This window comes from Martes martes (assembly GCF_963455335.1).
Source record: "Martes martes genome assembly, chromosome: 9".
NCBI classification, from domain to species: Eukaryota; Metazoa; Chordata; class Mammalia; order Carnivora; family Mustelidae; genus Martes; species Martes martes.
In genome coordinates, this window is record NC_137896.1 from 120,947,531 (window position 1) to 120,971,747 (window position 24,217).

The 24,217-nt window shown below is 45.2% G+C and overlaps 2 protein-coding genes across 2 annotated transcripts; both read left to right on the forward strand.

Moving 5' to 3' along the window:
• Positions 1–1,202: 1,202 nt before the first annotated feature.
• TP53I3 (tumor protein p53 inducible protein 3) lies at positions 1,203–7,692 on the forward strand. The gene is made up of 6 exons (XM_080813406.1): positions 1,203–1,621; positions 1,911–2,062; positions 3,424–3,691; positions 5,304–5,516; positions 6,378–6,574; positions 7,357–7,692. Coding segments are annotated over exons 1-6 (1,014 nt in total). The 5' UTR covers positions 1,203–1,620; the 3' UTR covers positions 7,540–7,692.
• Positions 7,693–8,136: 444 nt separating this feature from the next.
• SF3B6 (splicing factor 3b subunit 6) lies at positions 8,137–20,418 on the forward strand. The gene is made up of 4 exons (XM_080813407.1): positions 8,137–8,446; positions 10,725–10,843; positions 19,859–19,997; positions 20,163–20,418. The coding sequence occupies exons 1-4, from the start codon at positions 8,417–8,419 to the stop codon at positions 20,250–20,252; spliced, it is 378 nt and encodes a 125-aa protein (XP_080669533.1). The 5' UTR covers positions 8,137–8,416; the 3' UTR covers positions 20,253–20,418.
• The last annotated feature ends 3,799 nt before the right edge of the window (positions 20,419–24,217 follow it).

Here is a 24,217-nt window from a genome sequence, read left to right on the forward strand (position 1 = left end):
AGGGTCCTGGGATCGAGTCCCACGTCTGGCTCCAGGATCAGCAGAGAGCCTGCTTCCCCCTCTCTCTCTCTGCCTGCCTCTCTCCCTACTTGTACTCTCCCTCTCTGTTAAATAAATAAATAAAATCTTTTTTTTTTTTTAAGATTTTTATTTATTCATTTGTCAGAGAGAGTGAGCACAGGCACACAGAGAGGCAGGCAGAGGCAGAGGGAGAAGCAGGCTCCCCGCTGAGCAAGGAGCCCGATGTGGGACTCGATCCCAAGACCCTGGGATCATGACCTGAGCCGAAGGCAGCTGCTTAACCAACTGAGCCACCCAGGCGTCCCAATAAATAAAATCTTAAAAAAAAAAAAAAATAGCTGGAAGTTTCCTGGAGGGATGTCGCGCAGAGCCCACCCAGGAGTGGTGGTTTCAGGGTGTCAGCTTGTGCTTTGTCCTTGGGCAGCCTTCTGCTCCCTCATCACCAGGACAAGTGAATTTGATTCCTGGCTTGGCACTCACTAGCCATGTGCCCCTTGAAATCAAATTAATCTTTCTACATCTCAGTTGCTTTTCAGTAGAGCTTTATGAAGACCAAATGGTGGTAAGTTATGACACTTTAAAAAAAAAAGTTACTTGTTTTATACAAGCACACATTTGTGTGGACCCACTCCTTCTTAACTGAGGACAATTGGGTGGGTAGAGAGCAGGAATGCTGTTAAACACTGCACAATGCACAAGACAGTCTTTCAGAATTAAGAATTATCTAGTCCAAAGTGTCGATAGTGGGGCGCCTGGGTGGCTCAGTTGGTTAAGCATCTGCCTTCGGCTCAGGTCACGATCTCAGGGTCCTGGGATCCAGCCCCACATCCGCGCTCCCTGCTCAGCGGGGAGTCTGCAGCTCCCTGTCGCTGCCCCTCCCCCTGCACATGCTCTCTCTCAAGTAAATAAATAAAAATCCTTAAAAATTTAAAAAAAAAAAATTTTTTTTTTTTTGGCCCCGAAGTGTCAACAGTGCCAAATCTGAGAAACCCTGTTGTAGCCTATTTATTCGGCCTTAACCAGTCAAACTGCTTCAGTGGGCAGCAGCTTCCAGGCGCCGCTCCCTCATCCCGGGAGGAAGAGCAGGAGAGGTAAGGGTTCCAGGCAGCGCGCACCTTGCCCCTTTCCCCTACTCCTCCTCTCTTTCCGCTCAGCAGCACCCCGCCTGCCGACCCATACTTACGACACCAGCCTTCCAACGTCAGGAGTTATAGGCCTGGCCTGGGTGGAAAAGGGACCGATCGCCGGCCCAGAGTCCGAGTCCAGTTCCCGAGAGAGAGGAAGCTCTCTCTTCTCGCAGCGAGGGCTGGACCATCCGCCAACAGGAAGAAAGACTAGTTTCCCAGGCTTAAAAAAAAGAAAAAAGAAAGAAAGAAAGAGAAGAACTTGATTCGCTGTCACTAACTTTGCATCTTCAAAGGGGAAGGAGCAGAAGGAAGAGGAGGGTAGGCTCGGGTCCGTCCCACCCCCGGTACTGCCCACAGAGCTCCGCGCTCGCCGCCGAGGCCGTGGTGGGCCCCGGAGTTCTCCCGCAGGGACCCGACGGCGGGGAGCGCAGGACCGCGCGGTGCCGCCGGGAGCGGCGGAGAGCCGGGCCCCAGTAAGTCTCCAGGAACTCACACCCGGGCCCGTGGCGGTGGGGGGGGGGGCGGTGTTCCAGCTCAGAGGCAGCGCAGCTTGCCTCACGCTCCGGGACGGTGTCCCCACTTCCCCCAGTCCTAACTTGCGTCCTCTGCGAGGGATCCGTCTGGAGGCTGCGGGGACCTCGCGGGAAGGAGGGTGGGGAGCGGCGAGGGTCAGACCTCGGGGAGACCGAAAGGGAAGCCGCTGGTCGCCAGGGGGCGCTGCGCTCCGCAAAGGGCCTCGGGCTCCGTTCCTTGCTTCTACAGTGTCCTCGGAGAACATGTTAGCTGTGCACTTCGACAAGCCGGGAGGACCAGAAAACCTTTACTTGAAGGAGGTGGCCAAGCCCAGCCCAGCAGAGGGTGAAGTCCTCCTGAAGGTGGCGGCCAGTGCCCTGAACCGGGCCGACTTACTCCAGGTACCGAGGGGTGAGGCAGTGGCTGGGGCAGGGTGGGATTCCAGGGTCTTCCATAAACATTTACCAGACAGATGAAGGAATAACCTAGGGCATTGCCTGTAACATTCACCAGGATGTGTCTGCAGAATGTGTGCTGGGGGTTCTAAGACAGTATACAGGGATATTTACAAAGCATCTACGCTGTGTTAATCCATCATCTGCTCAGGCTAACAGATAAGGAGATGGGAACTACCATTTGTTGAGGGGATTGTGTGTTAGGCCTTGTTCTGTCTCTGTTTCACTCCTCTGGCAACCCTGCTTACTGTCCACATTATACAGATAAACAGAGTCAGAGGTTAAGCAATGTACCCAAGGCCACGACAGCAGTAATCCGGGCAGCTGTAATTCAAATCTAGGGCTTTGTGGATCCAAAGTCTGCACTCTTTCTGCTTGTAGAATCCAGGAGCTGTAGGGTCCCGGAGCTGGCCAGGGACTATACTCTAGGAATCTTTTTTCCTGCTGTTTGAAACGCTAAACTGAGCCAGCTGCATTGATTGGGGTAACAGAAACGTGCCAGAATCACCTGGGGCACTTCTCTTTCTTAAAGATTTTATTTTTGTTTATTTATTTATTAGAGAGAGCACTCGCACAAGCAAGGGGAGCAGCAGAGGGAAGGCAGAAGTCCAACCGACTGAGCCACCCAGACACCCCTGGGGCACTTTTCAAAAATAAACATGACCACAATGCAGGCATGTATACCTTGACAAAGCTCCTCAAATGGTTCTAGTACACACTCTTAGTTCAGCCCCTCTGCTCTGAAGCCTCCAGTTGGATTGCACTGAGCGAGGATTGCAGTGAGTGAGGACAAAGCCTGGCACTTATTATGAGAACGATCAGTAAGGAGTCCATGGTTTTTGCTGGTGGACACCATCATGGAATCCAGATCTGGCTCTGGTCCCGGGCTACACTTGACTTCCCTGTGTCAATGGCTGAGCCCTTTATCTGTGGGAGATGGGGTTAAATGGAGTTAATGGGGTTTGGGGAAAAAAAAAAAATTAAAAAAAAAAAAGGATTCCATGGTTTTGTTCCTAAGTCCTGCTACTAATTTACTTTCAGACTTTGGACAAGGCATTTCCCTTTACAGGTCTGTTTCTCCATTTGTAAAACAAGGAGTTCGGGTAAATAGCTAAGGACCCTACCAGTTCTGACATCCACTGGTTATATGACCTACAGTATCTTACTTGAATTAACTTTTCCTGTCTCTTTTCCTGACTTTATCCTGATCTTTTTGAGAAAAAGAGCGGCTTTTGAAAGAGGCCCAGGGATGGTAATGCACACATTCCTGACCATGCTTCTCACTTAGCTCACTCCTCTTTCTGCAGAGACAAGGCCACTATGCCCCACCCCCAGGAGCCAGCAGCATTTTGGGACTGGAGGCATCTGGACACATAGCAGAGCTGGGGCCTGCCTGCCAGGGGCACTGGAAGATTGGGGACCCAGCCATGGTTCTGCTGCCTGGCGGGGGACAGGCTCAGTATGTCACTGCCCCTGAAGAGTTCCTCATGCCCATCCCAGCGGGACTGACCCTGTCCCAGGCTGCAGCCATCCCAGAGGCCTGGCTTACCGCCTTTCAGCTGTTACATCTCGTGGGTGAGGAGGCCCCCCCATGCTCACTCTATACAGTGTGGTTCTGTTACTTGATGACTCAGCCACCTCAAAACCCAGCAGTCTTCTGGGGTGGCTTTGACCTGGCCACAACGCTACACCCAACAGCTCTCCCTGATGTACTATCAGTAGTATGAGGTCCTCATACCATGTTACCAATGACCTGATGCTGAGGCTGAAAATCATGGTTAGCAGATGGAAAGCCTAGAAAGCGCTGGATAGAAGGCCTGTGCCCGTCTTCACACTGTAGGCCCACGTGTGGGCCCAGCAGCTCAAAGTCTCTCTGAGCTTCTCTCTGCAAGCCCTAGTGCAGTAGAAGGGGCCAGTCAGTCTTTTATTCCTCCTCAGTCCCACTGAAGTCAGCCAAGAGGTGATGGGGCCAGCCTAAGATTTGGCCCCTGTTGTCAGGGAACAGAGTAAACCTGGGAAGACAAGGCATGTACAGAAATTAGACAACCACAGAGTTCAGGAGATGGCCTTGTCTCAAGATGGGAGTGGGAGGGGGAGAGGGCACCCGGGTGTCTCATTCAGTTAAGCATCTGCCTTCAGCTCGGTTTATGATCCCAGGGTCCTGGGATCAAGCCCTGCATCGGGCTCCCTGCTCAGCAGGGAGTCTGCTTGTCCCTCTCCCTCTGCCCCTCCCTCCAGGGCTTGCTCGCTCTCTGTCAAATGAAAAAATGAAATCTTAAAAAAAAACAAAACTCAAGATGGGAATAGTTAGTGTGGGCACAGGTGGTAAGAGAGGGCTTTCTGGAAAAGAAGGACTTGAAGGGTGGGTAAAGTTGAGATGTGATAGAAGGCAAGCCTTGGTGGCTTAAGAGAGTGTCCTGGTGAAATCAGCTGCTCCACTCAGTGTGAAGGATGATGATTATCATCTGTGAAAGACGAGACTAGGACTGGGTTTCAGTGGCCTTGAATGGCACGTTGCCAGAACCTGATGCAAGAGCCAACTGAGAACCCCTTTATATTTTGAGGAGAAAGTGACATAATGAAAGCTCCATTTAAGTAAGAGGAGCCTGGTGGTTGTGTGCGGTGCCTGGATCATTGAGACCAGCTGGAGACCAGTTTCAGACTGAAGAGGAACTGGCTTCAGGTGGTGACAGTGGGAATGGTATGCATTTTTTTTTTTTTTAAGATTTTATTTATCCATTTGACAGATCACAAGTAGGCAGAGAGGCAGGCAGAGAGAGAGGAAGGGAAGCAGGCTCCCTGCTGAGCAGAGAGCCCAATGCGGGGCTCGATCCCAGGACCCTGGGCTCATGACCTGAGCCGAAGGCAGAGGCTTTAACCCACTGAGCCACCCAGGTGCCCCAATGGTACGTGTTCTTATCTATTAAGGTATGTGTCAGAGATGCGCATCTCGGGATCATTTCTTAAGTAAAACAGATTATGGATGTGACTGCTAACAACTGTTTCAAAAGTTTTCTCCCACTTTGATAAGAGTCAGTAAAACAAAAAAGAGCTGTCATCGTGTTCTCTTAAGAGACCAAGAAACTGGGCACTTGGTGGGCCAGGGACAGGGCATGTGGTAGAATATGCCTGCGTGGGGCACGTGTAGCACTTGTAAAGAGAATGGTTCCTGTACTTTGTGCCGCAGGAAACGTTCAGGCTGGAGAGACTGTGCTAATCCATGCAGGATCAAGTGGTGTGGGCACAGCTGCCATCCAACTCGCCCGCACGGCTGGAGCTATTCCTCTAGTCACAGCAGGCTCCCGGCACAAGCTTCAGATGGCAGAAAAGCTTGGAGCAGCCGCCGGATTCAATTACAAAGAAGAGGATTTTTCTGAAGCAACACTGAAATTCACCAAAGGTAAGCAATAGCTCCTGCAGCCCAACAGGAATTTCAGAGATGGTTCAGTCAAGTCCTCACCAGCCTGAAGTTTGCCAGTGCGCTGCTAAATACACAGCAGCTACCCAGCCAAATTCTAGTGTTCAGGTGTTTGACCTCTGGGGACAGGCAGGCGGTGTTTAGGACTAAAATGTTTCTGTGTGCATTCTCGTAAGGGATAGCATTCATACACTTTCTAGAAACCGGATGAGTCAGAGAGAGTTGGACTAGAATTAACCAGGAGCCATTCTTCCAAGTCACTCTGCAATGAGTTAACACGAGTTTGGTGTGGTCAGAGTAGGGTTAGGATGGTAGCTCTCTAAATGGGTGAGCCTCTGTATTCCCAAGCCTAATCTGTCTATTTTTGGCTTATCCCTTTCCATTTTTCGCACGAGTTAAAAAGGAAACATGAAATGAACGCTTGTAAAACTACAATTTAGATAACCCAGTGCAGACATTTCATAATTTAGATGTGAACCTGCCTGTTCTGTAGACTGGGTGGACCTCCCCTGTTCTGTTCTCATTCGTGCCTGGGTGACTGTGGGTTTTGTACTTAATGGGGATCAAGAGAGATAAACCAGGTCATGGTGTTGCCCCATTTCCCTCTTGCTGTGGCTAGGAATCATAAAACATGAACTACAGCACACATGTATGATAAAGTTCAGTTACCTAAATTCCATCTACAACAGTGTTTCTATGAGCAGTGTGTCTAGTTCCAACCTACAGATTTACCACTCCCACCTGCATATATACCCATATATTCACAAATATACTGTGGAATCTTACTTTGCACAAAGCCTTCTGTGTCTGATGAGCATTACAAATCTCTGTTTCGTGTGAAAGGTGCTGGAGTCAACCTTGTTCTAGACTGCATAGGTGGATCCTACTGGGAGAAAAACGTCAACTGCCTGGCTCTTGATGGTCGCTGGATTCTCTATGGTCTGATGGGAGGAACTGACATCAGTGGACCTCTATTTTCAAAGCTACTTTTTAAACGAGGAAGTTTGATTACCACTCTGCTGAGGTCTAGGGACAAAAAGGTGAATGATGAATGAGAAGATAACGTGATGTAATTATTACCCACAAAAGTGTGGTGCGTTTATGTAGCTCCAAGAAAGGAAGATCTGACACATCTTCTGTTAGATTGCCTGTGTAGAAACCTGCTCCCTCCCATGGATAAATAAGTAACCAATTTCACAGAACTAATTAAAAGTAGTCAATAGAAGTCTCAACATCTTGGAACGTAGGGAACATTTTGCATGTTATTTAAAATTTTCTAACAGATTGAACAAAGCATTGACAGTATTAGGAAATATATTTCTAATAGTGCCAAGATGTTGTCTTCAAAGGAAAATCTTGTCAGTGTGGTAAGAAAAGTGAATAAGGTTAGTTAAGGTTCTGCCTTCAATAGATTATGTTACTGAAATTTTCTCTATATGGTACTCCAGCAGGTGCCAGACTGGGGAATGTTTTCCCACTGAGTATTTCACACCTGTGAGACAGTAGAGCTTAAACATCCCTTTTGAACCGAGCCTAGAGAAATCCTGTCTGTGGCCACCACCTGCTTTAAACCTTTAAGAACAGTCATGTTGTCAGTGCCACTAATATTTTAGTACAGGATTCGGGCTTTTTCCCTGGTACAGAAGAGAGATTATACATTTGGGGGCATGCACATACACGCTGGTAGTGAAGGGGGTGGGTACTCTCTGTGCATTTTCAGGTGTGTACACATTTCAGAGAGAGCACAGAGGCTAGTAAGAGGATGGGTAGCGGCCAGGTGAAGTCTTTGTCTAGGCTGATGTCTCCTTTTCCTTGTCTTAAGTACAAGCAAAGGCTGGTGGAGGCTTTCACAGAACAAATCCTACCCCACTTCTCCACGGAGAGCCCCCAACGTCTACTGCCCGTGTTGGACAGAGTCTACCCCGTGACTGCAATCCAAGAGGCCCATGCATACATGGAGAGTAACAAGAACGTGGGCAAAATCGTCCTGGAATTGCCGCAATGAAGGACATGTTTCCCAGGACAAACGAGAAAGTGCAAAGTACGCAGGAAAAGCGATCCGGTGCTACTCCAAGCGGCCCTGTGACCTACTGGCCCTCCCCTGGCCTCGCCTACGGATCCGTGTAAAAACAATCGAATGAAATAAAGAGTAGATTTCAAGGGTTGCCCTCTCACTGTGGCGGCCCCAGACCGCCGCCTGGGCCGCCGCGGCGCGGGTGGGATGGGAGTCGCGACCGCAGTTGTCGCAAGGATTACAGCAAAGGCCGGAACAGTGGGTGCTCAACTCGGGCTGGTCCAGGGCCAGGGGTCCCGGATACCGAACGAACAGCGTCAGCCACCACACAACGTGCCACAACCCCCGAAAGCCTCTCTGCGCGGCATCAGAAGCCCGGGCCCAGCTACCAGTCCTTACACCCCCGCCGCACGCGCCTCATTGAGGCGGGTCCCACGTCGGGACCCACCCTATCCCCCCGCAACTTACCTGGGAGTGGCCCTACCTCGTCCCGCTCTCCTAGGCCCCGCCCCCTCTGGCCGGATCCTCAGCTCGGGGCCGCCTCGACAGGAACACCGCCCCTTCTTTAACCCAGGCCCCGCCCTTTCCGGTGCGTCTCGTAAAAGGGTCTCGAACGCTCGCCTTTTATCTTTCCTCCTCTCTTTTGGTTTCAGGTTCATTTTGCCCCGGAGTCTTTTCGAAAGGGGACATTACGTCAGCACGTCTGGACGTAAGAGGGCGATCATCCGGCGTGTAGTAAAGCTTCCGGCGGAGGTTGGATGTTGATGTCCTGAATTTGAGGCCGTGTGGCACGGTCCCGTAGAGCGAGCTCCGGAGGTGTCCGGAGGAATTCCAGTGTTTGTTGCAGTAACTTTATCAGCCCGCCAAGATGGCGATGCAAGCGGCCAAGAGGGCGAATGTGAGTTTCCGGGCATTCAGCAGAAGAATGGGGCCGGGGGTGGGGTGGGGTTGGACCTCGCTCTTGGACTTTCTTAACGGCGTGGAACTGTGTATTTTGCCCCTGCTCGGTTCCCCAGTCCAGAGTAGCCCAGAATTTACTGTCCTAATACTGGCAGTTCCATCCTGGCCCGGTCCTTGCGGATATGCTCCTTGAGTCACAGTTCGGCTCCACCCCTTTTGAGAGTTCCCTGTTTCTTACTCTTGGTGTCAGTCCCATAGCATTTGTTGCTTGATCAGCACCTACGACCTAGCGACAGGATTTTCGCCCCCAAGTCAGTAGCACAGCCTAGCCTGCAATAAGTAATCTAATATCTCACAGGCAGCCAAAGCCTGGGATTCTCCTAAAGTCACGGAGCTTTTTGGATTTTTCATTAATGTCTTAATATGTTTGAGCACCTACTATGTGCCGGAATTGAGAGAGAGGGAACAATTCAGAAGTTAAATTTACCGAACATGTACGGTGTGCCTGACACTAGTCTAGGTATTGGGGATACAACAGTGAATAAAACGAAAAGCCCTTCTGTTTACATTCTTTTGTTAGAGAATGGGGTATTATAGAAACCTAAGAAAAACTGCCTCAAGTAAAAGAGGGTAGGTCAGCTGTAAGGCTGAGAGGTATAGGATAATGAAGACAGAAAAGTGGACTTGGTGAGATGCAGAATTTTGGTGTCCTTGATGATGATCATTTCAGTGGATGAAAACTTGGTTGCAGAGGGATGAAAAGAGGTTGGAAGTTAAGAAAATAGAGACAGCTCTTCAAGTTTTCATGTGAATAGGGAGTACAGAGGTTGAATAATAGTTGACTTTATATAAGGTGTATTTGTGTGTCACTGAGCATGATCCAGTAGAGTGGGAGAAATTGATGATGTGGGAGAAAGATGAAGTAAGTTCAGGAGTGAAGGTTTTGAGTAGAGGATGACAGGAAGAGGGGGTGGATATGGATGAATTTAGATCGGTGGGTTTAGTGACATGAATATAAGGTACTTACCATTTGGTGATGTATACTTTCTTCAGTAAGTAAGAGGCAAGATCAATTCCTAGGATAGGCAAGGAAGAGGTTACAACGCAACTTAGATGTTAGAGGGAGTGGTGGTGGTAAGGTTTGAGGAAAGAAAGTGTGATACAGTATCGTACAGAGTGAGAAAGCAGATTTACGAGAGAAGTGTATTATGATTGGAAGTGTCGATTGTCAGTTTGAACTCAGTCCGAAATCTTAAATCTAAAACTTTATTGTACTTATTTGTTGACCATTTGTCACTACTACTAGTTTGAGGGCAGGGAATAAGCATCCTCTTTTTCCTTTTATACAACACTTAGCTTAATACCTTAAAAAGCTGCCAGTTTAATAGTTTTTGAGCAAATGAGTATCCAGTATGTAATTGAATATGTTAATAAGAACACAGGAGTGAACTCAGGATGGGACATATATTTTTGAGAGTCATCAACTTACTGTGGAAACCATCTGTGTGGTTAAGAGATCAAAGAGTGTAGAATTAAGGAGAGTGTACAAAGGGTCAAAAAGGAGTCTAAAAGTAAAACTCTGTAGAAGAGCATATTTTAATGGCAAAGAAGAGTGAGAAGAACTAGCCAGAGTGGTAGGAGCGAGCCAAGGAAATAAAAGTGTCAAAAATAGTCAACACTGTCAGAAGCCTCAGAAGTTAAGTGTGATGACAATTGAACACTGAAGTTAAAAGGTTTTAATGCGGGGAGCCTGGGTGGCTCAGTGGGTTAAGCCTCTGCCTTCAGCTCAGGTCATGATCTCAGGTTCCTGGGATCAAGCCCTGAGTTGGGCTCTCTGCTCAGTGGGGAGCCTGCTTCCCTTTCTCTCTGCCTGCTTGTGGTCTCTCTCTCTCTCTGTCAAATAAATTAATGAAATATTAAAAATAATTCTTATTCTTGACTATTTATGTGGGGTTTTTGTTTGCTTTTACTGTGAGAATTTATTTATTTATTTATTTTTTAAGATTTTATTCATTTAGTTGGCAGAGAGAGACACAGAGAGAGAGGGAACACAAGCAGGGAGAGTGGGAGAGGGAGAAGCAGGCTTCCCAATGAGCAGGGAGCCTGATGCGGGTCTCGATCCCAGGACCCCAGGATCATGACCTGAGCCAAAGGCAGATGCCCAGTGACTGAGCCACCCAGGTGCCCCTACTGTGAGAATTTATTATGAGAAATTTTTTTTAGGTAGTAGCACTTCTGCCCCTGATTATAATAATAGTACATATTTCTCATTTTAGATTCGACTTCCACCTGAAGTAAATCGGATTTTATATATAAGAAATTTGCCATACAAAATCACAGCTGAAGAAATGTATGATATATTTGGGAAATATGGACCTATTCGTCAAATCCGAGTGTGAGTCTTACTGAGATTTTTGAAATGTCGTTTCACGAAAATGATTGTATCATCTCAGAATTATAGCTGGCAGCAAGGCCTAACCAAGAGCCTAGAGACTAAATGGATTGAAATCTGGGAGATGAGGTTTTTTTTTTTGGATGGAAAAAAATGACACCTTCCTGATCTAGCTCAGTGAGAGCCAAGAATAGTAGTTGTGAAATTAGAGAAGGCATGAAGTATAATGAATGGTTTGAGGGGAACGAGTGGGAAAAGAAAGAACCTTTATCACAGAACTATCATTTGTAAAATCAGTATGATGCTGTGTTTTTTATGTGCATTAACTCTAATTTTCTCTCCTCTTCCCTTTACTGACTCCAGAATTTCTGAATAAACTGAGTAAGGAGCTCTACAAGTAACTGAGAAAAATGATTTTTTTCCCCAACCACAGCTTTCTATTGAAGATTGATTGGTTGATTGATTTTTAAAGATTTTATTTATTTGACAGAGAGACAGCGAGAGAGGGAACACAAGCAGGGGGAGTGGGAGAGGGAGAAGCAGGCTTCCCGCTGAGCAGAGAGCCTAATGCAGGACTCGATCCCAGGACCCTGGGATCATGACCTGAGCCAAAGGCAGACAGACATCTAATGGCTGAGCCACCCAGGCACCCCAAGATTTATTTATTATTACTACTTTTTTCTATTGAAGACTTAAAAGTATATGGGGGGGGCACCTGGGTGGCTCAGTGGGTTAAGCCTCTGCCTTCGGCTCAGGTCATGATCCCGGGGTCCTGGGATCTAGCCCCGCATTGGTCTCTCTGCTCAGCGGGGAGCCTGCTTCCCCTTCTCTCTCTTCCTGCCTCTCTGCCTACTTGTGATCTCTCTCTCTGTCAAATAGATAAATAAAATCTTTTAAAAAATAATAATAAATAAAAGTATATGGGAGAATAATTGCAACACAAGTTCAGGTTTTAATTAAATATAAAAATTGGTGTTTATATTTTCAGATGATATTTATTGGACATCTACAAAATATCATTTGTTGTAATAGGTGCTTTTATTTGTATCACCAACACTACAACCTTCTGTGGAGGTAATAACTGTCTGGGTTTTGTTTTAAGATTTATTTATTTGAGAGAGAGCATGAATGAGCATGGGGACAAGGGGAAGGGTAAAGGGGGAGAGAGAGAGAGAAAGAGAGAGAGAGAGAGAGAATCCTTAAACAGACTCCCTGCTGAGCATGGATTGGGCTCAGTCCCAAGACCTTGAGATCCTGACCTGAGCTGAAAGCAAGGGTCAGATACTTAAACCAACTGAGCTGCCCAGGTGCCCCAATAGTTGTCTGTTTTATAGCTTCACACAACTATTTAGTGATAAAATTTTCTAATTTTATTTATTTATTTTTAAAGATTTTATTTATTTGACAGAGAGATCACAAGTAGGCAGAGAGGCAGACAGAGAGAGAGAGGAAAGCAGGCTCCCTGCTGAGCAGAGAGCCCGATGCGGGGCTCGATCCCAGGACCCTGAGATCATGACCTGAACCAAAGGCAGAGGCTTAACCCACTGAGCCACCCAGGAGCCCCCAAATTTTCTAATATTAAACTGAGTACACTACATAGATCCATAGCTGGTAATACTCTAATTAGTATAAATGGGCCACTTACCTAAGTTCATCTGAAAGGATTTCTTCTTCTTCTTCTTTTTTTTTTTTAAGTTTATTATTATTAGTTTTTAAAATTAATCTCTATACCTAACATGGGGTCTCAGACTCATGACCCTGAGATCAAGAGTCACATGCTTCTACTGAGCCAGCCAGGCCCCCCTGACTGTGTCTCTTATATTTTCTTTTTCTTTTTTCTTTTTTAAGATTTATTTATTTATTTATTTAGAGGGAGCGTGAGCAGAGGGAGAGAGAGAATCTTAAGCAGACTCTGCACGGAGTGCAGAGCCCAGCACAGGGTTCGATCTCATGACCCTGAGATCACGACCTGATCCAAAACCAGGAGTTGGACACTTACCCGACTGAGCCACCCAGCTTCCTCTGAATGTCTCTTCCCTTTTTTTTTTCTTTCCAAGGTTTTATTTATTATACGAGAGAGAGAGAGAGAGAGAGAGAGAACTAGCAGGGAGGAGCAGGAGAAGTAGGCTTCCCACTGAGCAAGGAACCCAATGCGGGACTCGATCTCTGGGCCCTGGGATCATGACCTGAGCTAAAGGCAGATGCTTTACCAACTGAGCCACACAGGTGCCCTTGAATATCTCTTTCTTAATACATTTTCTTTTGTGAACTGAGAGCTGCTTCTTGGTTTTTAGATCTCTGTAAGATCTTGAGGACACTCCTTTTAAATCATTACTTTCCTTCCAGAAAGTCAACCAAATGCTAGCAATACATCATCATTGGTACTCACGTGGGGATGGAAATGTGTTATAGACCAGCCATCCTCTTCAGGAAGTCTTAGTCCTTTGAGTATTTGATAAGAGCTTTGAACCCTTTTCAAAGAACAATACATGAAACATTTTGCATACGATTTCAGTGGATATGTGAATCCTAGGTTAAGAAACCCTGTTCTAAACGTACAAGAATAGTATACAGAAGGTCCCCTGACTTGGAAATCAGGAGATGAGATTCTGCTTCAGGCCCTGCAACCTCAGACAAGTTGTCCAGCTTTTTGGTTTTCTGCTCCCTCATATGTAAGATAATGTAGATGGACTGCCTTTCACTTTTTTAACATGGAGGCAGCATGTTAAATTTACTGAATTGGTTGTAACATCTGAGTTCAAATACTAGCTGGACATTGGTTAGTCATGTACAACTGGGCAAAATATTTAATCCCTCTGAGCTTCAGTTACGAAACACAATCTTCCTAACCTACTGTCTTAAAAGAATTTTTTATTATATTAACATATAATGTATTATTTGTTTCAAGGGTACAGGTCTGTGATTCATCAGTCTTACACAATACACATACCCTCCCCAATGTCCCATCATCCAGCCACTCCATCCCTCCCATCCCCCTCCACTCTAGCCTAAAGAGTTTTGTTTTTTGTTTTTTGGGTTTTTTTTAAGATTTTATTTATTTATTTGACAGACAGCAAGAGAGGGAACACAAGCAGGGGGAGAGGGAAAAGGATACATCAGGCTTCCTGCTGAGCAGGGAACCCGACACGGGGCTCGATCCCAGGACACTGGGATCATGACCTGAGCCAAAGGCAGACACTTAACGACTGAGCCACCCAGGCCCCCCCTAAAAGAATTTTAATAAGGATCAAATTAGGAGTCTTTCTTTCCCAGTGTGCATTAGCCACCCCTCTCTATTCTCCCATAGCACCTTCTGTGAACATCTTATAACACATGATTTTGCTGTTGTCTTTGTACTTGACTCTCCTGCCAGCCTGTGAGCTCCTCCAGGACAGGTATCATATATTCTTTTCATTTTGGGTCAATAGCTGTTATGCCTGATACACGTTGAACACCCCATGTATATAAATATAAGTAAATGAATAATACAGAACATGGTTGTGATTGACTTCTGAAAGTGTTATAAAATTTACTGATAGTACACAATTAAGAGATGCTTACATCAGTGAAGTTGGTGTTTCCGAAAGCCAAGGTAGATGATCAAGCAGTGTCATCTTTAGAAGGGTGCAGAGTAGCTCAGGGCCTTTGTACTCTGGTCCCTCCATTTGGAATGGTTTTCACCCAGCTCGTCTCCCATCTGCTCTCTCATTCTTCAGGTCTCCACTACAGTGTCACCTTTTCAAAGAGGTTTATCCTGACCACCCTAGCGTTAAGTCATCCTTGTCCTCCCAGTAATCTCTGTCACAGCTATCTACTTCCTTTTTAATATTTCTCATCTATATTTATCTATCTTTCTCCCACTTGGATAAAGTTCCTTGAAGGGAGGGAGGATGCTTGTCTTTTTCACTATTCTATTTCCAGTGCCTGTCACACAGAAAGAACACAATCTATATTTGTTGAATAAATTCATAAAAGCAGGAATTTGGGTCTGAATTATAGATTGAAAACAGATTTTTGTTGTTGTTGTTCCCTAGCTGTGATCATGCTTCATCATATATCTGGAACCTAGAACTAGGGTGACCCACCTTCCCAGTTGGCCCAAGGACCAAGAGGTTTTCTGGGACCTGACTTTGAGTGCTAAAACCTGGACAGTCTTGGGCAAACTGGGATGAAGGGTTGCCCTTCCTGGCATGTAGCAGACACTTGATGCTTTGAACTTTTTAAAGCCCGTTCATACCTTTTACCTTTCGATTACTAAAACGTGTTCGGTGTAGGGCAGGTGACAGGTCCTGATATGGCTGTTTGACACATGAAGCAGCTGAGGCTCAGAGAGGTTGATGCACATGATGAGGTTTTCTCATTCCTACTCTGAGGTTTACCACCAGTCAAGAAAATAATGTTGGGGGCACCTGGGTGGCTCAGTGGGTTAAGCCTCTGCCTTCGGCTCAGGTCATGATCTCAGGGTCCTGGGATCAAGTCCCGCATCAGGCTTTCTGCTCAGCGGAGAGCCTGCTTCCTCCTCTCTCTCTCTCTGCCTGCCTCTCTGCCTACTTGTGATCTCTCTCTGTCAAATAAATAAATAAAATCTTTAAAAAAAAAAAAAAGAAAATAATGTTGGCTCAGTGCCTGCCACACAGCAGGTACCAACTACATACTTTTTAGAAATTGAAGTTACAATATGGTTAAGATACTAGGTTGATAATCAGCAGCTAGGACACCGAGATGAGAATCTTTAAAATGGGGTTAGTACCCATCCCTGATCTACTTCCTCAGAAGATATAAGAGGAAGAGATAATTTTTTTCTTAAGCTTCCAGGAGAAAGGGTATTAGAGAATTGGTGGGAGAGAATACATCTCCACTTTTCAAATACCTCTTAGCACTTGTGTGCATGGTGCTGTAAAGAAAAATGAAATATAAGACCTTTCTTGAAACTAAATAACTAAAATATTAAGTTCTTTATGTTTCGTGTTTTTTTAAGATTTTGTAAGGTTTTATTTATTTGACAGAGAGATAGAGCCAGAGAGTACAAGTGGAGGGAATGGCAGAGGGAGAGGGAGAAGCAGGCTCTGCACTGAGCAGGGAGCCCAACGCAGGGCTCGATCCCAGGATTCTAGGATCATGACCTAAGCCGAAGGCAGATGCTTAACCATCTGAGCCACCCAGGCACCCCAGGTTCTTTATGTTTTTATTCCAAAGGAGAAATAGATAGGCTTTTTGACTCCCCCCAAAAATTTTTTTTAAGATTTTATTTATTTATTTGACAGACAGCAAGAGAAGGAATACAAGGCAGGGGGAGAGGCTAAGGGAGAAGCAGGCCCCGCACTGAGCAAGGAGCCCGATTCCGGGCTCAATCTCAGGACCCTGGGATCATGACCTGAGCCAAAGGCAAGTGTTTAATGACTGAGCCACCCAGGCACCCCTGGTAAAATCTTTGAGGCAGTGTTTTTTGTCCCTTTGGGTAATCCCCAACTTCCATAGCTAATGCATTTTTTTTTTAATTATAAAAATTTCTTTTCAAGCTTACGCATTCTTGAAAACTAAAAGTCAAAAGTCCTAAGAGTTGGGGTGTCTTGCTGGCTCAGTAGGGAGAGCACATGATTCTTGATCGTGGGGTTTGAGCGCCATGTTGGGTGTAGAGAATACTTAAATAAACAAACTTAAAAAAATGTCCAAAACTTGTTAGATTATTCCTGGAAAGTAAGGAATATTATAAAATCCCTTATTGGGCCTATTTAGCCTAACAGCCTGTAAGCATTCAAGGACACTGGCCCCCTCCAACCAACCCAGCACCCTGTACGTCTCCCATCCCCCTTTACAGGAGGTATAAGCACCGATGAGGGCCCAGCGCTGTGGTCTTGTCTTGGATCAAATTTTAACAGGTACCTCCCCTTCCCCTGACCTCCTACCTTTGCTTGACCCTATGCGGGGACTATGGCAGATGGAGAGGCAGCCCCCAGTCTTAAACCTTATTCCACAGTTGGCACTGGGTGGCTAGAACACAGATGGAGGGGTCCATCTTTATCACACTGGGAGCATAAGCTGAGTGGGACCTGTGCCCACTGCCCCCACTGACAAGCACATGGCCATCTGCTGCCTGCAGTTTGTTGCTCTTCACACTTCCCTCCCTCCCCGCGAAGGAAGCTGGTGAGGTGAAGGGAGGAGGTGGCAAGGCAAACCTATACCAGAAGCAGCTCCATATCCACAAGCAAGGTCCACCTTCCACTTCTAGCCACCTTCTACCCTGGCGGGCAGATGACCCTGCCCAAAAGCACACTCCCTCCCACCCGTCTTTGCCAAAGCTCAGCCCTTCTCCTGAGCCAGACGGGGCTGTGTAATGCATGAGAGTGCATATATTATTAAAAATGAGTGTACGAAAAGTTGGGAGCTGACCATACCACATTATTTTTTTTTTTTAAAGATTTTATTTATTTAGTTGAGGGAGAGTGAGAGAGCACAAGCCAGGAGGAGAGGCAGAGGGAGAAGGAGAAGCACACTTCCCACTGAGCAGGGAACCCGACACAGGGCTCGATCCTAGGACCGTGGGATCATGACCTGAGCCGAAGGCAGACGCTTAACTGGGCCACCCAGACAGCCCTGTACCATATTTTAGAAAAGCAGTGAATCTTCTAAGTGGAAGAAATCGCATTAACTCTTTACGTCCTTTGCTGGTCATAAAGGATAATGGTTGGCTGTTTTCCTACATATCCTCTATAATTTTGACATCTTTTTGGTAGGGGCTTCCACCACCACCCTTTCTACAGACACAAATAGGTTTTATTTTTATGGATTTGATAAACCTAAGTAAAATACTGCTGATAAACATTTGTTTCCTACATTGATGGTGACTGTGTTGTCTTTAACAATTGAAACTAAAATTAGGGTTAGGGAGGGGCACCTGGCCCTATTTTATTATTTTTTTTTTCTTAAAGATTTTATTTATTTGACAGAGATCACAAGTAGGCAGAGAGGCAGGCAGAGAGAGGGGAAGCAGGCTCCCTGCTGAGCAGAGAGCCTGTTGCGGGGCTCCATCCCAGGACCCTGAGACCATGACCTCTGCTGAAGGCAGAGGCTTAACCCACTGAGCCACCCAGGTGCCCCGAAAACATGACTCTTGATCTTGGGGTTGTGAGATCTAGCCCCACACTGGGTGTAGAGATTGCTTAAAAATAAGATTTTAGGGGCACCTGGGTGGCTTATTCAGTTGAGTGTCTGCCTTCTGCTCGGGTCATGATCCCAGAGTCCTGGGATCAAGCCCCAGTTCAGGCTCCTTGCTCAGCAGGAAGCCTCCTCTCTCTTCCTCTGCCAACAGCTCCCCCTGCTAGTGCTCTGTCTGTGTCAAATAAATAAAATGTTTTTTTTTTAAAAAGAGAATGAAATAAAATCTTGAAATTAGGGGCGCCTGGGTGGCTCAGTGGGTTAAGCCTCTGCCTTCGGCTCAGGTCATGATCTCAGGGTCCTGGGATCGAGCCCCGCAACAGGCTCTCTGCTCAACAGGGAGCCTGCTTCCCTTCCCCTCTCTCTGCCTCCTCTCGGCCTACTTGAGATCTCTGTCTGTCAAGGAAATAAATAAAATCTTAAAAAAAAAAAAAAAAGAAATTAGAGTGGAGTGAGGGAGAAAATTAAAATTTTTAGAAACAAGGGACTAGTTACCAGGTAATAGTGTGGTAAATAATTTAAGTATTGGTTCTGTTGCATAAATGTGCAGTACGAAAAACCTCATCCTAATCATTGCTGATTAATAACCATCACTCCTACGAAATGCCGTACTTTCCAACTTAAGACCGAGAATTGAGGGCGCCTGGGTGGCTCAGTCAGTTAAGCATCTCCTTCGGCTCAGGTCATGGTCTCCAGGTCCTGGGATCGGGGCCCAGTAGGGCTCCCTGCTCAGCGGGGAGTCTGCTTCTCCCTCCCTCTGCCCCTGTGCACGCCTTATGCACACATGCTCTCTTTCTCTCTCTCTCTCAAATAAATAAAATCTTTAAAAAAAAAATGAATTAGTTATTAGTGTGAGAAGTAGGAAAGACTAGGACAGTAAACATAAAGACTGGGCCAAAGTTTCAAGCTAGTTCTTTGCTGCTAGTGCTTTGGTAGCTATAGGAGTAGTTTTGACACAGCAAGTTGAACTTGTAGCTGTTTTACTTAAAAAAGAAAACAAAAATTACCTTAATTCAAGAAGTAGGCTTATCTAGCCTACCTGTCCATAATCTAACAATGGTCAGGTTGATCTCAAAATACTTTAACTTGGGCGCCTGGGTGGCTCAGTGGGTTAAAGCCTCTGCTTTCGACTCGGGTCGTGGTCCCAGGGTTCTGGGATCGAGCCCCGCATCAGGCTCTCTGCTCGGCGGGGAGCCTGCTTCCCCTCTCTCTCTCTCTGCCTGCTTCTCTGCCTAGTTGTGATCTCTCTCTCTCTGCCTGCTTCTCTGCCTAGTTGTGATCTCTCTCTCTCTCTCTCTCTCTCTGTCAAATAAATAAATTTAAAAAAAAAATACTTTAACTTACTGTCTCTAATCTTCAGTGGTTAGTGGTTTAAAAGACAGTTCTTAAACCATTAGTGCTCAGGTAAATGTATTTTTTTCCACAGTATTTGTTACTTATTTATAAAGAAACTATTCCATAGCTCAGCAATCATGTTTCATAGTTCAGGAACACAGGTCAGTGATAAATTTCCGTGGAACTCAACCCAAAGAAATTCTTTACATTCCAAAATCACTTTCCACTCTGAAAGATACCAGCCTTTTTCATCTCCTCAAAATCTCTCATGGAATCATAATTTCTGTAGAAATCTGCGTATCCTTCTTTCTTGGTTTGGCCACAGCAAACTTCTAGAAAGCTGCAACCCCCAGGGAATGCTCCAGCAATATGAAATCGCAGGTGCTTGGCCAGAAGGCCTCCCATCTGAGGTTTCGGCAAGCCCTGGAAGTCATGGTAGTTACTCTCCTTAACACCCAATCTCAAACCCAAAGTCTTTCCTAACTCCAGTAAATGTGTATTTTAATGAAGTCTGATTTCACTCTGCAGGGGAAACACACCCGAAACTAGAGGAACAGCTTATGTGGTCTATGAAGACATCTTTGATGCCAAGAACGCATGTGATCACCTTTCAGGATTCAATGTTTGTAACAGATACCTGGTGGTTTTGTACTATAATGCCAACAGGGTAGGTATCAGGCCACAGTCCTCATTTTGTGGGGAGCCCATGTTAAGAAGTAGTGTACCATGAGGGGAAGAGTATACTGTGAGTTCTTGTTTTGCTAGTGCTACTGGTGAAATTCATTTGATGACAGATCAGTAACTGTTAACCTTGGTGCTTACCACATTTCAGGCATTTCAGAAGATGGACACAAAAAAGAAGGAAGAGCAGTTGAAGCTTCTCAAGGAGAAATACGGCATCAACACAGATCCACCAAAATAAAACATTTTCTGCATTTTCATTTTAGACTAAAACCCATCACCCTTGTCTTATTTTTAAGTAATGCTGAATGTTGTAATTTCTTATTCGAGATTCAAAAGGACCTGCTTGAAACTTTGATACATGTTAGAATATGTTATGTGAATAAACTTGTAAAATTTTTGTAAAACATGTCAGTGTTTTCTCTTAAACTTTCCCTTTTTATTTGATACCAAAAAACAAATCAGCAGTTGAACTGTATCAAGAATTGTTTGGTGGTAGGTGGTCACAGAGACCAAGCTTCTTAAGAGCAGGGAGCTTTTTGTATTCTTAATGCCTCTGATGTTCAATCCAATGCTCAGCCATCAAGGGAAGTTTTTAGGAGTGTTGTCATTTATTGAATGTTAACAACTCAGTGAAGGTAGCTATCTCCATTTTGCAGATAAGGAAACCAAAGCTTATTGTGTTGGTTGAATGAATAAAACGTTTACTTTAAAAGTTGCTGTAACATCCACCAGTATTAACCATACCAGTACATTTGAATAATACTTGCCTTACAGTTAACAGAATGCCTTTTTTTTTTTTTTTAAGATTTTATTTCTTTATTTAACAGACAGAGATCACAAGTAGGCAGAGAGGCAGGCAGAGAGAGGCGGGGGGAAGCAGGCTTCCTGCCGAGCAGAGAGCCCGATGCGGGACTTGATCCAGGACCCTGGGATCATGACCTGAGCTGAAGGCAGAGGCCCAACCCACTGAGCCACCCAGGCGCCCCAACAGAATGCCTTACCCATATGAGTACGCCATCCTTAGAAGTCAGTTTTAGAAGTGGCCATTCAGATGACAGCACACTGTTAGAAATTTGAGAGCATGTTTCCTGGGTAGTGGTGCTGGTTGTTACATGTCTAAGATTGTATTATGCAGTCTTTTCCTTTAGTTAATAAGTGTCTGAATATCTTGGACCTTAGGTCATAGTATATCTTTGCCATAAATAGAATATTTAATGCTTATAACCATACGCTCCCATGGCATGGAAATAGTATGGTTATTACCACATTCATCATAGCTTGGCAGCTTGGAGGAGATAGCTATAATTTTCTTTTTATAGTTTAGACATGGGCCAAATGGAAAAACATGAACCAATTGTTTTGTATATAACTATAACCCAAAATCAATTTGAAGGGTACAAGCACTGAATCATTTAAATGGACAAAAAGCATCTCTTCTACTTTTAAATGCATTTAGCTTTGCTATCTGTGCTTACTTTAAGCTAATATGCTCTTTTATACTTATGGTACTGTCTTCTCAAAGCCTACTATTGAAAATGAAGAGATTATTCCTATTAATTATGTCAGTGCTTTCTGAAAGCGCTGTAAAAGACTAGAAAGAAACATTTCTAAGAAGGGCAGGGAGATGACAAAGGAGCCATAGCTTTAATTTCCTTCTGAATGCGTTTATGAATTCCTTATTAATTTGTGTAAAATGCATGGTGTGCCTTTAGGTATTTACCAATGTAAAATAATTTTCTAAAAGACTTTTTGTAAGGGGAAAACAGACTTCAAGTGTGCTTTCTCTAAGTGTCAGACTGGCTTGCCCTAGTGCAGTTTTTTTAACTTAATAACAAGGGGAAATTGCTTCTATTGACAATTACAGCCAGTCCCATCCTTCGGATTAGTACATCTGTTAGCTGAATTTCATGACCTAAGGCTAAGAGTTTTTAAAATTCCAATTGTCTAGGGCGCCTGGGTGGCACAGTCAGCTGAGTGTCCGACTGTTGGCTTCAACTCGGGTCAAGATTTCAGCATCATGAGACTGAGCCCCATGCTGGGCTCCATTCTCAATATGGAGTCTGCTTAAGTTTCTCTCCCTCTGCACCTTCCCCCAGTCCTGTCTGTCAAATAAATAAATCTTTAAAAGCATTTTAAAAATTCCAATTGTGAGGCAACTGGCTGGCTCAGTCAGTAGAGCATGTGACTCTGGATCTCAGGGTCGTAAGTTCAAGCCCCACGTTGGGTGTAGAAATTACTTAAAATCTTTAAAAGTTCCAGTTTGGCAGTTTTGTGGCCTGTCCCAGTTAAAAGAACTGGAATTCTGTAGATAAATATTGAGCACCGACTCTGCGCCAAGCCTATGTGTGCTAAGATGCCAAGAATGGACTTTTCATCAGTCTTCTACACCAGGCATCTAAGGCTATTTCTGAGACTGCTTTTAAGAGTACAAGGGATGGGGCACCTGGGTGGCTCAGTGGGTTAAAGCCTCTGCCTTCGGCTCAGGTCATGATCCCAGGGTCCTGGGATCGAGCCCCACGTCGGGCTCTCTGCTCAGCGGGGAGCCTGCTTCCCTTCCTCTCTCTCTCTGCCTACCTATGATCTCTGTCTGTCAAATAAATAAATAAAATCTTTAAAAAAAAAAAAAGTACGAGGGATGATGGTGTTGTGTTCATGCACATGTATGCGTATAGACATGTGCCAGAGCTGCCTTACATCCACCTAGGTTAAATTTTGAGTTTCTAAGAAAGATTTTGTAAGAATAGACTGGAAATTTGAAAATGACTGATAAGACATAGATCTCATTACCACTTCCCTGCTTAACAATTAAATGGCTTTCACAGGACAGTGTCCAAACTTGTTAGCATACGGTCTCATCATTTTCTGCATCATCTTTGAAGAGCGCCAGGAACGCAGGGCTTGCGAGGCGCTAACCAGTAGTTGTTTGCATTGGTGTGTTTTGGTTTTCTTAGCGGGAGTCTCCCATGACCACCTAGCCTATGAATACTCTACACTGAGATCTTTCTTCAGCTCCACAGTGGACACCCAAAATGGTCCTTGATGCCATTTTTAATTTTATCCTATTGGTGTCAGAGCAGAAAACGAGTACGTCTCTTATACAGGCAAAGTCCCGAGAAATTTTCAGACATTTGTGTCATTGAGAAAAGCTGGGGACTAAGACGTTCTGAAGGAAGAAAAAAACCAGAAAGGAATGAGTGCAGCACCCTCTGACTGGTCTCCTCCCACAACAGAAGTGAGACCAGGGATCGGGTGATTAAAAGCAAAGCACCCCCTTTCTCATTTCTTTTCCTCCATCTTAAAGCACCACCTCCCAACTCCTCGATCCTCAGCAGAGGAATACAGCCAGGGCTTCCTGGAGACAAATGGGGTAGATGAAGCAGCCAAAATGACATGGACCCGTATCTCATGTATGACATTACATGACACGTATCAGTGAATCTATGCGGGAAAGTAAGTACTGACCAACCAGCCTCTCAATCTTAATTCCAAGTCCTCACTGACAGAATAACCCTGCCTATGGCTAAGAACTTTTCTCACCTATGTCAAAAGAAAAAATTTCTTAGCCACATTGTCCCAGGCTGCTGTGACAACCCACACCAGTAATTAGGCTGATTATAAAACCCAACTGGGAATTCCCATAACTTAACAGTATAGATGAAAATAAGCAGTACATATGGAAACAAGTTCAGAATCATAATACCCCAGTGTAAGAGCAAACCTAGATAAACACAAAAGCTCAGAACCACACATTCTTTTCAAAAGTAACTTCCCAGTGTGAGTTAGCGTATGGCTCCAAGACCTAACACACCTTCACTTGTTCAGGCCTGGTGGTCTTTGTCATTTGGGTGAGGGGAACTTGTCCCTCTAAGTCCAAACACATTGCAAGGTCACGTAAAGTGTTCAGATCGTAACGCCACATTGCTTGGCTATGGGGTTTGAACATAATATATCCCTTCAATTAGAGAAGAATTCTGAGCCTGTGAGGTGAGTGGCAAGTTAATACCTACCTTGTAGGGCTGCTTAGAGGGTTGGTGGCAATTTCATTTAAAAATATATAGAACAAGGCCAAGCATGTACAAAACTCACATCATAGCTGTTTATCATTCCTGGCTACTTGGAAGGCTCCCTTCCACTCTTTCCCAAGGGCAACTGACTTAGGGAGTCCTTAAAGCACTTCCTTCCTGCAATAAGGATGGACAGGAA

Coding starts and splice junctions, on each gene's coding strand:
- TP53I3 (XM_080813406.1), top strand. Junction 2,063..3,423: donor ACCGGGCCGACTTACTCCAG/GTACCGAGGGGT, acceptor CTCTTTCTGCAG/AGACAAGGCCACTATGCCCC. Junction 5,517..6,377: donor AACACTGAAATTCACCAAAG/GTAAGCAATAGC, acceptor TTCGTGTGAAAG/GTGCTGGAGTCAACCTTGTT.
- SF3B6 (XM_080813407.1), top strand. CDS start 8,417: ATGGCGATGCAAGCGGCCAAGAGGGCGAAT. Junction 8,447..10,724: donor AAGCGGCCAAGAGGGCGAAT/GTGAGTTTCCGG, acceptor TTCTCATTTTAG/ATTCGACTTCCACCTGAAGT. Junction 10,844..19,858: donor CCTATTCGTCAAATCCGAGT/GTGAGTCTTACT, acceptor TTCACTCTGCAG/GGGAAACACACCCGAAACTA.